This window comes from Lutra lutra, chromosome 4 (genome assembly GCF_902655055.1).
Source record: "Lutra lutra chromosome 4, mLutLut1.2, whole genome shotgun sequence".
Classification (NCBI taxonomy): Eukaryota; Metazoa; Chordata; class Mammalia; order Carnivora; family Mustelidae; genus Lutra; species Lutra lutra.
The window spans coordinates 95,946,260-95,960,016 of NC_062281.1; the positions used below are offsets into that span (position 1 = coordinate 95,946,260).

At 41.3% G+C, this 13,757-nt stretch overlaps 1 protein-coding gene across 2 annotated transcripts in view; it reads right to left on the reverse strand.

Annotated features, from left to right (window-relative positions):
* The window catches only part of WDR3 (WD repeat domain 3), a 30,383-nt gene that overhangs the window by 11,242 nt on the left and 5,384 nt on the right, over window positions 1–13,757 (reverse strand). For both annotated transcript variants that reach the window (XM_047725500.1, XM_047725499.1), the window contains exons 4-13: window positions 12,561–12,679; window positions 10,681–10,759; window positions 9,516–9,611; window positions 8,473–8,583; window positions 8,177–8,278; window positions 7,634–7,731; window positions 6,230–6,337; window positions 5,502–5,732; window positions 3,210–3,303; window positions 1,193–1,294 (exon numbers count right to left, since the gene is read on the reverse strand). In XM_047725500.1, the coding sequence (XP_047581456.1) occupies window positions 1,193–1,294; window positions 3,210–3,303; window positions 5,502–5,732; window positions 6,230–6,337; window positions 7,634–7,731; window positions 8,177–8,278; window positions 8,473–8,583; window positions 9,516–9,611; window positions 10,681–10,759; window positions 12,561–12,679 (1,140 nt within the window). The remainder of the gene's footprint in view (window positions 1–1,192; window positions 1,295–3,209; window positions 3,304–5,501; window positions 5,733–6,229; window positions 6,338–7,633; window positions 7,732–8,176; window positions 8,279–8,472; window positions 8,584–9,515; window positions 9,612–10,680; window positions 10,760–12,560; window positions 12,680–13,757) is intronic.

Consider the following 13,757-nt stretch of genomic DNA (forward strand, 5'->3'; position numbering starts at 1 on the left):
GTTTATTCAAGTATTTACCTCAGAAAAGTATAAATTTATCCTGCAATGTCCCTGCTTAAAATATGTTTGAAACTGTTTCCAACATCAAGAAAATTAGTCAATACAATACAACATAGTATTAAAGTATAGAGAACTAGGGTCAGAAAACTAGATCTCAGGTGTTTATTCTGCCATTTGAGATTAGTAACATAGGAAACAACCTTCCAATGATCCTTAGTGTCACTGTGATGACAAAAACTATCTAGTTTACAAAACCATTATACAAATAACAATGAAACATGATGGACATAAAAATACTTTTCAGGAAGAGAATTCCCTACAAACGTATGTTACTACTATTTAAAAAATTTTTTTAAAGATTTTATTTATTTATTTGACAGAGAGAGAGATCACAAGTAGGCAGAGAGGGAGGCAGAGAGAGAAGGGGAAGTAGGCTTCCCACTGAGAAGAACTCGATGCAGGGCTCCATCCCAGGACCCTGAGATCATGACCTGAACCAGAGACAGAGGCTTAACCCACTGAGCCACCCATGTGCCCTATTATTTAAATTTTAAATGCCATTTTGTTCTGACCCCAAATGGCATAACCACTCTAAAATTCCAGATCCCATTTTTTCCAAAAATGGTATCTACATTCAATGGATGAAGTTTCAACACTATTGAGAAGATTCAAATGAACAGGCCACAATCTCTTATTATGGTCCAAAAAATACCTCAAAATGTTTTGAGCAACAGCACCATGACTTGAGTAAGTATACAGTTCTCCAAGGTGACTCCTCTGAAGAGAAGCACCCCTTTATTAACTTGAATCAATATTAGACTTATATGGTCATAGACACATAGACTAAAAGGGGAATAGGAAAGTCTACTCCCTCCTCCGCACTATGCTGCCCAAGGAACTATTTCCTCTTAGGAAGTAGCACAAACCACTGGTGAAAACTCTCGAGGGTAAGCAATTGGATGCCATGCAGCTGGCGGTCAAGAGCAGCTGAACGAGAATGCACTTGATAATGACAGCTATTCATATTATCAGGCACGTGATACGCCATCAACATAGGAAATTTAAAGATCAGATAAGAAGCGGGCTTTCTTCTTTAAGAAATCCCAAAGAAATCTTTGTTAGGCAGCAGTAAAATCTGATTTAAGAAACGGGAAAGTACTCCAGTCCAGATCCTAACATCTGGTTTCGTTACCTGATCTGGGGAGAGAGACAAGGACCATAAAGCTCCATCATGTGCGTCTATTGTCTCCAGCAGATTTCCTGAGGCCAAGTCATAAAGCTGCAGCTTTCCTGTCTGAGGAAGGCACAAAATGAACACAGCTCCAAGAGCACGCCCACGACCTCCAAGAGTCATGCCTACACAGCTTACGAAAGATTTCATAGCCGACCAGTGACCATGTGGCCGACGGCTTAGCAAATGGATCCCACATGCCCCCTCTGTGCCTCCTGTCTGAACAGATGCCGTGGACGTGCTGGGTTAATTCTGGCAGGGCTGCTCGGCAGCACGATGACGGAACCGTGCAACCTGGCAGTCCTGGCCTCTTGTCACATTTGCTGGTTCTCCAACTTCACAAGGGAAATAGCATGGCCAGAGGCAAATCAGGAGACACACAACAGCAGATACACCTAAAAACCTTTCAAGTTTAATAAACTTTAACCGTAACTGGCTTAACCATCTAGTTTTGGTTTCCTTCTCTAGAATACACTGACAATTTGAAATAAGTAACTACCTAATGATGCTAGGGAGAGCAAAACAAGACAAAACAAAAAACACAAAAATGCAAAAGCTTAGAAAACAATGAGTCACACTTCCTACTTAGAACTTGGCTAATCAAGAACAAAAAAACAAAAAATAAGAAAAAAAAAATTTTAACTAAATAAATAAAAATAATGTGATCGTAGTGCCAGCAAGGCATACACAACGGCAAAGCCTCCTCTATGATGGTCTTCTGCACGTGGGGTGGCAAGAGTGTAAGGAAGACCTGATTCCCAGGGCTGCCTGCCTCTGGCTCTGTTGATGAATTCACCTCCAACAGCTTGTTTTCTTATCTATAAAATGGGGTTTATAGCACCAGCTTCTCAAAGTGCTTGTGGGCATGAAATACCGTGTACATTAACTGCCTTGCACAGAGACTGGGCGGGGATCTGCGTACTGCACTTTAGTCATATGGGTAGACTTCGAAGATATTCACGAAATGTTCTAACAAAAACAAGAGAGGGGACATTCGCCAAAAGAATGAATGACAAATGAGAGAAACTTGTAATTGGAATTTAATGTTCATTCCCTGACAGTGACTCTAAAATCTCTCTGGTTTATTTTAACCTTTTAGCTAGGAAAAAAATACCCATTGTGACACACAGGTTTTCTCATAAAACAATTGTATATAATGACTAATCCTTGCAAAGCACTTTTCTCAAAGTATTCCAAAGACCTTATTTCATTTTATTCTCACTGCTATTCCTTTTATCAGTCCTTCTGCTCCCAGCTCTTATTTACTCATTATTCACTGTGAGCTAGTTTCTATGGTAAGTGCTTTCTGTAGGGTGAGGTGGGTTGTTTACCTCATTTTACATGAGAAAACCAAGGCCTACAGGGGCAACTACCTTGCCCAAAGTTCTCACACCCAGTGAGTGGGAAATCTAGAATTCAAACCTAGGCCCACCTAGTGCAAAAGCCACTGTCAAAAAGCATGTGTTGTCATCCTGTTATAGAGATAAGGAAACACACTAAAACAAGTTCTGGGACTTGCAGCAATTTACCCATTCTAAAAGGGGGAGAATCTGAATCCAAATCCAATGATCTTACTGGCAAGTGGCAATAAGGACTAGTCAGTGTGTCTTTACTGAATGCTTCTACCTACCAAGCTGGACACTAGGTACGCTGTATATTTTATTAGTCTTCTCAAATCGCAATTACACATGTGCTCGTGAAGAGATGCCTCAAAGGCCAGCAAAATATGAATGACAGTTCTCTCAAGGTCATGATTGTCATTTCCTTCCTCACAGTCTGACAATAAGGTTTGATTTTTTTAAAAAACACAAAGAAAACAAAACGAAAACGAAAACCCCTCAAAAAATGGCAATGAACTACCAACTTATTATCCAGCTCCCATTCATTTCCAATATGCAAAAACAGGAACCAGAGTTCTCAAACGACTTTAAGAATATTGAGTAGAAAAGCCTCCAAAACCCAAGAAGTCTAAGTTTACCTTTGTTCCTATGACCACCTGCCTATCACCAGGCACGAAGAACGAGCACAGCGAATATTCACAGGTCATTGTGCGGATACACTGTAGTGTGGCCCTGTGAGGAAGAAGTAATAAAGAACCGCATGTTAGGAAAACCTGCTTCCCTGTCTTAGAGGTCAGCGCACTCGTTCAATACACACCTAGCCACACAGAGCTCGGCTCATACCCAGTTAGAGTCAAGAGAGAAAAATTTAAGTGGCATCTTTTTTGGGGGGCGGGGAAGGGCTCCTAATCCTAAGGAATAGTATATAAAATCGGGACTCTCCCCCCCCAAAAAAGCATCTGCCGGGCTCAGTAGAGCCCAATGTGCCACCACAAAGAAGTAAATGAGTCCACAGGATTACAAATCAAATTAGCCTATTATGAAATATCTCTACAAGTTCATTTTATTGGACGATAAACATTCATCCCTTCAACAGATGTACATCAAATGCCCACTTCATTCATCATTTGCTGAATGCCAGATGTTAATCTAGGCGCTGAAGGTTTAACAGTGAGTTAAACAGTTAAACAGCCCTGAAGCTTGTAAGCCCTCACATTCTTTAGCAATGAGACAAGCACGCACCACACCGGTCTACCAGGTGACAGCAGGAGCTGTGGAGAAACAACACTGGGGGCAGGAGAGGAGGAGAGTGAGGGTGGGCGACAGTTTCAGGCACAAAGAACGGGAGTTCAATCCCCACAACAGGGACACGTTCTTGCTGTGTTTTACGGGCACAGAAAAGCTCAGTGGGCTGTAGTACAGCAGAAGAGAACGGGGGCAAAAGGTGAGGTCTGTGAGCACTTTGGCTTCTAGGCAGAATGAGGTGGGGCTACTAGGAGTGGTGCCACTTCCATTATGAAGATCACACTGGTGGCCGTGTGGACAAGAGACTCCAATGGGGCATGCAGCGGGGAGACCTGCCAGGAAGCTATCACAACCACTCCGGGGAGAGGCAATGGCAGAGGAGTGGGGGTGGCAGCAGAGGGGACGACACGCACTTGGACGCTCAGTTCTGAAGCTGGAGCTGCAGGATCTGCTGGTGACCTAGACCTAGGTGAGGAAAGAATGGCCACAGCATCTGGGGGAGAACAACTGGAAGGACGGGGAAAGTCTATAGGAGCAACAGGTGGGGAGACCATGGTAGAGAAAAGATCACAAGCATGGTTTGGGCCATATAAAAAATGGAGCTACCCAATCAGACAGCCAGGTGGTGATGCAAACAGAAGACTTGGATGTAAGGGTCTGGTGTTCAGGGAGAGGCTAAGGCTAGAGGAAGAAATTCATGCGTCATCAGCTCAGAGAAAGCTCATAAAGTGAGTAGACAGAGAAGTGGTCCAAAGACCCTGCCCTGAAGTATTCCAACACTCAGAGGTCAGAAAGGTTAGCAGGACCCAGTACAGAGAGAGGGAACGGCCAGCAGAGGAAGAGGAAGTAATGAGAGTCCAACTGCTTCAAAGAGAAGAAAGTTATCAACTCAAGGAGAAGAGTGCCACATGAAGCTTACGGGTCACTGGATTTAGAAATATGAAGATCACTGATGAGGTGACAAGAGCTGCTGTGGTGAAAAGGAGGGGAAAGGCCTGATGGGAGACAGATGAAGACAGAACAGAGAAAAGAAATTAAGAGGACGGGTTGTAACCGGAGAGACTGAGGAGGAGACAGGGCTATTAACTTCTTTTCAGATGGGCGGAATTAGAGCATACTTGTATGCTGCTGGAAACGATCCCACAGAGTGGGAATGTCAAAGATGCAGGAGGACAACAGCCAGCAGGCGAGCAGAGACAGGACCACAGGTGCGAGTTGTGGCTAGCGTTGGTTAGGAGCACCAACATAGGAACACGGGGGAAGATGGACTACATGGGTATAGATGCAGGTGAACTGCCAGATATGCTGGGAGCACATGAATGTTTTCTAGATGATTCCTTTTTTCAGTGAATTAGGAAGGAAGGTCAACAGCTTAAAGGTGCTAGAGGGATTTGGCGGCTTGAGGAGAGAAGAGGTGTACAATAGTCATCTAGGAAAGGAATGAAAAATTACAGTAAAAATACTGGACAGCACTAAGAGCCTACTAGAATTTAAATAGTAGGTGGCTTATTTGTGTGTTTTCCTCTAGCCAACTACAGTGACAAAGTTTTTTTGCACCAAATTTAAAAAGGCAATTATACTCCATAGGCCCACAATCAAGAGACACCATCAAGAGTACTGGAACCTCACTCACACGGGAGCCAACAGGAATGGATAAAAACAAGGGAGAGCACCATTTCACAAACCTGTTCCATATCTTCACGGACTCTGCAGCAGCTGAAAGGACAGCAATGTTGTCGGAGCTGAACGACAGGGTCCGCACATCACTGCGGTGACCCCCGATAGTGATTCTGCTTGTCCTGATGGGCTGAGGAGCAGGCGCAGATGGCTGCAGCGAATACGACTCCACCAAGTTGTTCTGCAGCAGGAAGACTGCCTTCAGCTCTCCTTGAGGTGAATGAATGAAGTCAAAGGATCTGTGTGAGAAAGTAATTTATAAATGTTCTCTCCACCATCTTCACTCACAAGGTTAACTGCTTCCAGTAGAAAGGCTTCACGGTGTCCTCAACCTATGTGATGTTTGAGCAAGTATAAAGAGTTTCACAAAAAGTGCTCTGCGTGTTGGACGGTAGGCCAAAAACAACTGGGCTCAGGTACTGGATCTGATGGGTTTCTTGCTTTTATGTATGTAATTTTTCTAAGTGACCTTAAATGTTTTGGAGCATGGGGTATACATTTTTCTTTTTAATCGGCAGCAGGAAAGAAAACTAAACAAATAGAAACTGTTATTATAATAAAACCAACGAGCTGATGAATAAGGTCCATGGTGAGGGCAGGTATGCCATGATCACTGTCTCCAAATATGTAATTTCTCCAGACTACCCAAAATTAGCATGAAAAAGCCAATACAACTTTGCAGCTCACTATCTCTACCATATTGCTCAGGCACTTCAGATACTACACTTCTACTCACTTGATTTTGGCAGAAGTTTTGATATTAGTCACCCGTTGGATTTCATCTTGCAGAGTCATCTCAACACTGACTTCAATGTCTTCCTCTTCCCCTTTGGAAGAATTTAATCTATAGGGGGATAAAAAAAAGATGACTTTTCTAGAAGATGCTTTGCTATTACGTGAGCCAAATTGTGGCTCCGCGACCAAAAACCTGTGTGATCCTGGGAGAGCCCCTTAACCACACAGGACTACCATGAGAATTAGATAATGAAGTGTATGTAGTTTGTGAACTACAGTGACATAAAATGTTATTCCATTTAATCGGTATTCTCGATAAGTGGATTCTGAAGGGAACAGCCCATAAAATTTCTTGGGGCAAATAAGTTTTGTAATTCAAACTATTCCAATGAAATGTACCTGGTGAACTTTTCTAACTTCAGGACTTTTTAGAAGATAATTAACCTGCACTTATGAGTCCAACTATGTCAAATAAACCAAAGGTAAAACAAGGTTTGCCAAGGTGACTTTTTCTTTGAGCCCTGATAAATTTTAACCACCGAGGAACTGATTTCTTTGGTTCCAAGCTGATGTTGCCCCAAATGTCTATTCTATAGTCCTTCTCTTCAGAGCCCCCAAGGTTAGCATTATGTGACTCAACTTCCTTCTGTTTGGGTTGCTGGTACTGAAGACACCTGCTGGCTTGAGAACTAGAAATCATTCAGATGCTATTTTTAAAAAATCTGTATAGCCTTTCTATGTGGTTCTGAGCTCACGACTCAGCAACATGCTCATTATGAAGCTGTGGAAATGTAAAATGTGGACTCCCAGCACTGCAAACATCTTCTCTAGCTTTTATTTTTATTTTTTTTTAAAGATTTTATTTATTTATTTGACAGACAGAGATTACAAGTAGGCAGAGAGGCAGGCAGAGAGAGAGAGGGAAGCAGGCTCCCCGCTGAGCAGAGAGCCCGATGCGGGGCTCGATCCCAGGACTCTGAGATCATGACCTGAGCCGAAGGCAGAGGCTTTAACCCACTGAGCCACCCAGGCGCCCCTCTAGCTTTTAAAAGTAACTGCTGGGGCGCCTGGGTGGCTCAGTGGGTTGGGGCCTCTGCCTTCGGCTCAGGTCATGGTCCCGGGGTTCTGGGATCGGGCCCCGCGTCGGGCTCTCTGCTCCGCGAGGAGCCTGCTTCCTCCTCTCTCTCTGCCTGCCTCTCTGCCTACTTGTGATCTCTGTCTGTCAAGTGAATAGGTAAAGTCTTGAAAAGAATGAAAAATAAATAAATAAATGTATTAAAAGTAACTGCTAACAGAGTAATTATTTCTTTAAAGAAGCCATAGTTTTTCTATCAGTACCAAGTGGCCCATTCAAGATACTTTATTAATAGTAAATATTAAAAAAAAACAAAACAAAAAAACACACTTTGCTTTCTTTCTAGCTTTCTTCATCTTCTTATCCATTTTCTTCTGAACTTCTGCTTTGGAAAGGATGCAGAACACTTCTAGCACAGAATCAGTTCCCTAGAAAGGGGAAAGTCGATGTGAGTCCAAGAAAGGCAATTTATAATGTAGCTTTTTCTTAGTAAGACCAATAATGTTCCTTTTTCTTCCCCTATGGGTTGTATTACCTTGGACAGCTGCCTACCTCTGGGACGGCCATCTCATGTGTAAAGTGGGAATACCACTTCCTACTCAAGGCTTTGCTCTGAAGACCAAGTAAGAAGCTAGCTAATGCTTTTAAATTGCTCAGAAAAGCATGCATTTAATGCTTGCTAACAATAAGAACAATAATATTAACTATTACTGTATTATGCTAATAGAAGCTAGGGATTAAGTCTACCCAGCAGCACATAATGAATTGTTAAGACAACTGGGGGAAAATTAATCTCTACACGGAATATAAAACAAGCACAAGTCTCTGAAAGAAATAGTCCCATCCCTGTTTTCTCTGACAACTGGTACTCACGTGGCAAGCTAGAATCCTGCCTGTCCTGTCGACCGCAAGGTTCACAACTCTGTCCCTTCCCTCCCGCATGATAGAACCAGCTTTTCTGCATGTAAGGATGCGCTATGGAAAAAGAAAGGGAGAAGACCAAAGTAAAATGTAAGTTGTCAAACCTATGAAAAAGTACGATCCTAAAGAGATGCAGGTGACAAAGATATTCCCTATAAGAACAATAATTGTGAGTTTTTAAATAAAAAATCTCCAATTCTCGCCTTTCCCATTGACTCAACACAAATGAGGGTAAGACAAAGAATTACATCCTCAGGAGTTTCGTCTGTCTCCAGGGCGCCATCCTCAGGCTGTGTGTCCTGTATTTCAGGGGAAGTCCCTTTGCTTTTCTTGGGCTCTGGTTCTTCTAAGTCTGCCACCTGTTTTATAAAAATGGGAAAATAGAAGCTGAAACAATGTGTTCCAGGAGATGTCTCTTAACCCTAATGACTTAGAAATCCATTCTTATGGCCACGAATAAGTGCTCTCTTTGACCAAACCTCTTCAGCTGTAGGACACTTAACCAGAGTATGTTAAAAGCTGACTACGCCAAATGCAAACAAAACAGTATTCACTATGCTATCTCCGGTAACTTTCCGAAATACACGGACTATGGTTTAGTAACCTAGTAATTTAAACTGAGGTGAAAAAATGATGACTGATTCTTCATCAACTTTAAAACTTTCTTATGTGAAAGAACTGCCATATTCTGGAAGAAAGATGCCAGTCTGGCACAGAGAACTACAAAGGCAATCCAGACATGAAGAAAAGATAAAGCCTAGCCTACTACAAAAGAACCCACCAGAATAGCTACAGAACACAACACTACACACCTAACTCCAGCTAAACCTGCAGTCCATAAACTTTTTCCACACAAAATCTTTGAGGATCTGAGAAAGTTATACTTCTTCTCAGAACATATGTTTATACACAGACACAAATGTTACAGATTTTTGTCTGAGGGGAAAAGGTCCCAGATATCCTGAAGTCCATCCATGGACACCCATAGGTCCAAGAACTCTGGGCTAAGAACCCCACAAACTAAAACATTAGCATCACCAGAAGGTGTAAGCCTAAAAGTAGCCTTCTTAGAGTTCAAATAAAGGAGGGTAACTAAACTAATGAAGAAAAAGTTCTGATTAGTTTTAAAATGCCTTCTAGTGCTATGGGAAGTACTCAGTAGTTACAACTGATTCAAAATTCAATGAGCCTGTAACACTGCTAAAACATGGCATTGCCTATGATTAAAAAAAAAAAAAAAAAAAAAAAACCCAAAAACAAACAAAACAAAACAAACAAAAAAACCAATTACCTCCTGTAGATAGGCTATGTCCCAAGCCCTCAGCTCACTGTCGGAAGCCCCAGTAATGAGTCGCTTGTCTTCTGATACCAGCACCAACCCCCACACCTACAGAGTATAAAAAGATTCAAATAATATGATTTTTAGGAGACTCTAGGATATATGATGTGACATCCAAAATGATCCAAAAATCTAAGTATACTATCTGTAGTGAAATCTGACATTTGCAAAGCCTAATATTAAGGTAACCCTTTCAAAATACACTAAGAGAAACCTTGGAGCACCTCAGTGGCTCTGTCTGTTAACTGTCTGCCTTCAGCTCAGGTTATGATCCTGGGGTCCTGGGATCGAGCTCCGTGCTGGGCTCCCCACTTCTCCTCTCTGTTTGCCACTCTACTTGTGCGCTCTATCAAATAAATAAATAAAATCTTAAAAAAAAAAGAGAGAGAGATCTCACTTTTGGAAAGAAAACATGGCCTGTGGTAGAACTGTTGATTATGCAGTGAATTAGAAGTTTCTCTGTAATTTCCTACCCTTAAATTTACATAATGGCTGTTCAGCACAATTCCTAACTAGAATCCATTCAAATGAGGATTTTAAGTCGGGTATTTCTTTGCTTCAGCCATACCTTGCAAATAGAAGGCACCCCATTGATGTCTATGGGATAATTTTAAGCCTTAAATATTTAAGAACAATGTAAAGTATTGTTGCGAATCAACAGTCCAAGAATCTAATTTGCTTTTGGCATCAATTAATTCCAGGTACGGTTTTGAAAGCCTGCTATGAGCAAAGCATGGAAGAGGATGCAAAGACATAAAATATTCCCTGATCTCTACTGAAAATGTCTATGTTCGAGCAACTATTATAACGACTAAGATTTGCGGTTTACACGTCATGGGGCCATGCACTGTATATACACTGGCATTAAACCTATCATCAAAAAGGTGGATATGTTATCTAAAATCAATGAAACTCATATTCATGTATTAGAAACTTATCCGAGGCCGATTTCTACTAACCACAGAGTAGCTCTATCTGCTCCAAACCTCTCCATGACTCAAGACAACACATGATGATTACTAGGAGCAATAAAAACAAAGGGCCATGAAAGGCCCAGGGAAGAAAACCATCTTTTTGCCTTGCCATTCTTTCCCTGGGCCCGTGACCTTACATGTACCTCAGTTCGATGGCCAACCATTGTTTTAAAGCAGTGCTGGGTATCAAGGTCCCACCATTTCACCATGGTATCTTTTCCACTGGAAAAAAGAAACGGGAAAAATCTTATTAGGAAAAATCAGTAAATGGGAGGTCAAGGACTCATGTGGTGTCTTCAGGAAAATATGTATTTTTTTTTTAAATAAAGAATCCTAACGTTCCATTATTAGGTAGGAAATACAATATTTCACCTGTAAGTACAGAAATAACTTTGAATTCAGAATGTCAAGGAACACAGACACTGACCTGTGGCCCATTATCAGAGCACCCACATTCCCCCACTGACTGACACAAATCTCTCCCCTCTCTTCTGCGCCAATCTCCCATGTCCAGCTGGTCCCCACATCCTGAAAATGCCTCCTCTGTGAGGTCTTGACTCCCTCCAATCCACTTCTGTCCACGAACCTGAATTTAAGTTCTACTGCCTGAACTATTTTCATAGCTTCTTTTCCAGTCTCGTTGTCCATTCCCTGTGTCTTCATTACATCTAATAAACTATCAGATAATCTAAGTTTTTTTAAACTTCCACTAGCTCAAGGTTCTCTACAGAATCAAAATCAGGCTCTTTAGCACCATTTTAAAAATTTCTCATTCATTGGCTCTGAGTCTCCCTGCCAATGAGCTCTACTCTGGCCTCAAATGCCTCTCCCCTGCTTCCCCATTAATATAAATCTAACATAATCCTCCTTCATGACCAAACTGGAAAAAAAAAAACAAAACAAAACCCCAAAAATATGATTTATAAAGTCCTTCCTATACAATCCCACCGCATTGTGTCATTTCCTTTCTTTGACACAGCTGACCCCTGCACAACGAGGAGGCCAGGGGCACCAACTCCCTCACCCCCAGTATAGTCAAAAATCTCCAAATACCTCTGATTCCCCCAAAACTTAACTACTCGCAGCCTACTATTAATCAGAAGCCTTACCAGTAACATGAACAGTTCATTAACACATATTTTGTATATAATAGTCTCACAACAAAGGAAAGAAAATATTAAGAAAATCATAATAGAAAACACATTTACAGTTCTGTCCTGGATTTATTGAAAAAATAAATGCATACAAGCAGACCTGACAGATTCAACCCTGTTGTTCAAGGATCAACTGTTCCCTAAGCTAAATGTGTATATTCTTTTAGAACCTTAGTCATTCTTTCACAGAATCTGTGTTACCTGACAACACACCAATGTGCCTTCCATCCCACAAGAACTAACACACCCATCATATGGCATTCAGTGCTCCTTCACAACTGCTTCGGAGTCATTACTAGGGTTCTTCTAGTTACTGCTGGCAAACCTTAGGATCCCAAACTTTCCTGAGTGGCTATTCCTTAGGACAGATAATTAGTTTGAACCATATGAAACTGCTGGTATTTGACCTACACAAATGGAAATTCCAAATGGTTCAACCTAATAGATGTTCAGAAGGCCTACATACAGAGTATGTCTGTTCTCAAGAGGTAGGCAAATTGAACACTTGTTATTCACCTCTGCTCACTGCTCCACATTCTGTTTTCCTGACTTTCTAGGGATTCAGAAAACGGATAGCTCATTCTATAAAAGGCATGTCAAAGTTTAAGGAACATAAAGAAGCTAATACCAGAGGATAAAAATGACAAATCAGAAAAGGGAATTAAAAATGCCAGACATAACTCTATGGATAGCTTCTTTGATACTACTGGGGAGAAGAGGGAAGGAGAGAGGAAAGCAGAGGGCAGAGGCTAACACATAAGCCTGAGGGTAATGCGGACAAATGAGGAAGGAATGACCCAAATTCTGTGTTTGAAACCTTCTCTGATGCATTTACATAGAAAAGAACTGGAAATGAAACTGTTATTTACCTAGTAACCAGCAGATTCTTTTCTCGTAGAAACAGTGCTTGTGTGATGGCGTCCTTGTGCCCCTTAAGACGGTAGAGGCCACTTTCATTGATCACATCCCACACAATAGCATCTGTGTCCTAAAGGGATCAGGTAATACAGCAGAATTTTCTTTACCTCATCAGGTCTCAACAAATAATATTACAGAGGTGATCCTTGTAGAAAATTTGGAAAGCACACAGAGAAGTTTAGAGGGAATAAACAGCCTTTAATTCCACCATCTATACTGTTCCAATCCAACACTGAGGTATTTTCAGAAAACTGGGATCATGTTATTGATACCATTTTATAACCCTCCCCCTTTTTTATCCATTTTAAAGTATTTCCATTTTTCCATGTCCTTCCAGACTGTTCTCATTTTCAATGATCACAAAATAATCCTAAAGCTATACCATTTAAACATCTTTCTACTTTAGCCATTTAAGTAGTTCTCAATTTTCCATTATAAATATGTGGAAGTGAATGTTCTTATACATAAATCTTTGTATATACCTTGGGTCAGAATAAATACTAAAGAAGGAAATTCTTGGGTTAAAAGGTATTTCTATTTTTAAAGTTTGTAATTCATGACAAGGTGATCTCTTTAAATTTCACCAATCAGGGGCGCCTGGGTGGCTCAGAGGGTTAAAGCCTCTGCCTTCGGCTCAGGTCATGATCCCAGGGTCCTGGGATCGAGCCCCGCATCGGGCTCTCTCCTTGGTGGGGAGTCTGCTTCCTCCTCTCTCTCTCTGCCTGCCTCTCTGCCTACTTGTGATCTCTCTCTGTCGAATAAATAAATAAAATCTTTAAAAAAAAATTTTTTTTTCACCAATCTACAGGTCTACAGGTCCACCAGGGATATGAATGACAAGGCCAGTCTTGCCATCTCCTCAGCTCTGGATATTATTAGTTTCTCAAAAACCATTGCCGATGTCAGAAGTTAAAAATGCTGTCTCGGTAGTTATTGGATTTACATTTCTGAATACCAACGAGAAACGTGTCCATGCTCTGTGGGGATTACTGGCCACTTATACCTCTCTTGAACTGCTGAGTCCTATCTTTCTTCTTCCTTTGGGCCTTACTTTCTGTTTGACTGTAAGCTATTAAGAGATGAAGGATATTAATCCTTTTTATATTGAAAATATTAAATACTTTTTTCAATGTCCTTTCACTTTTTTT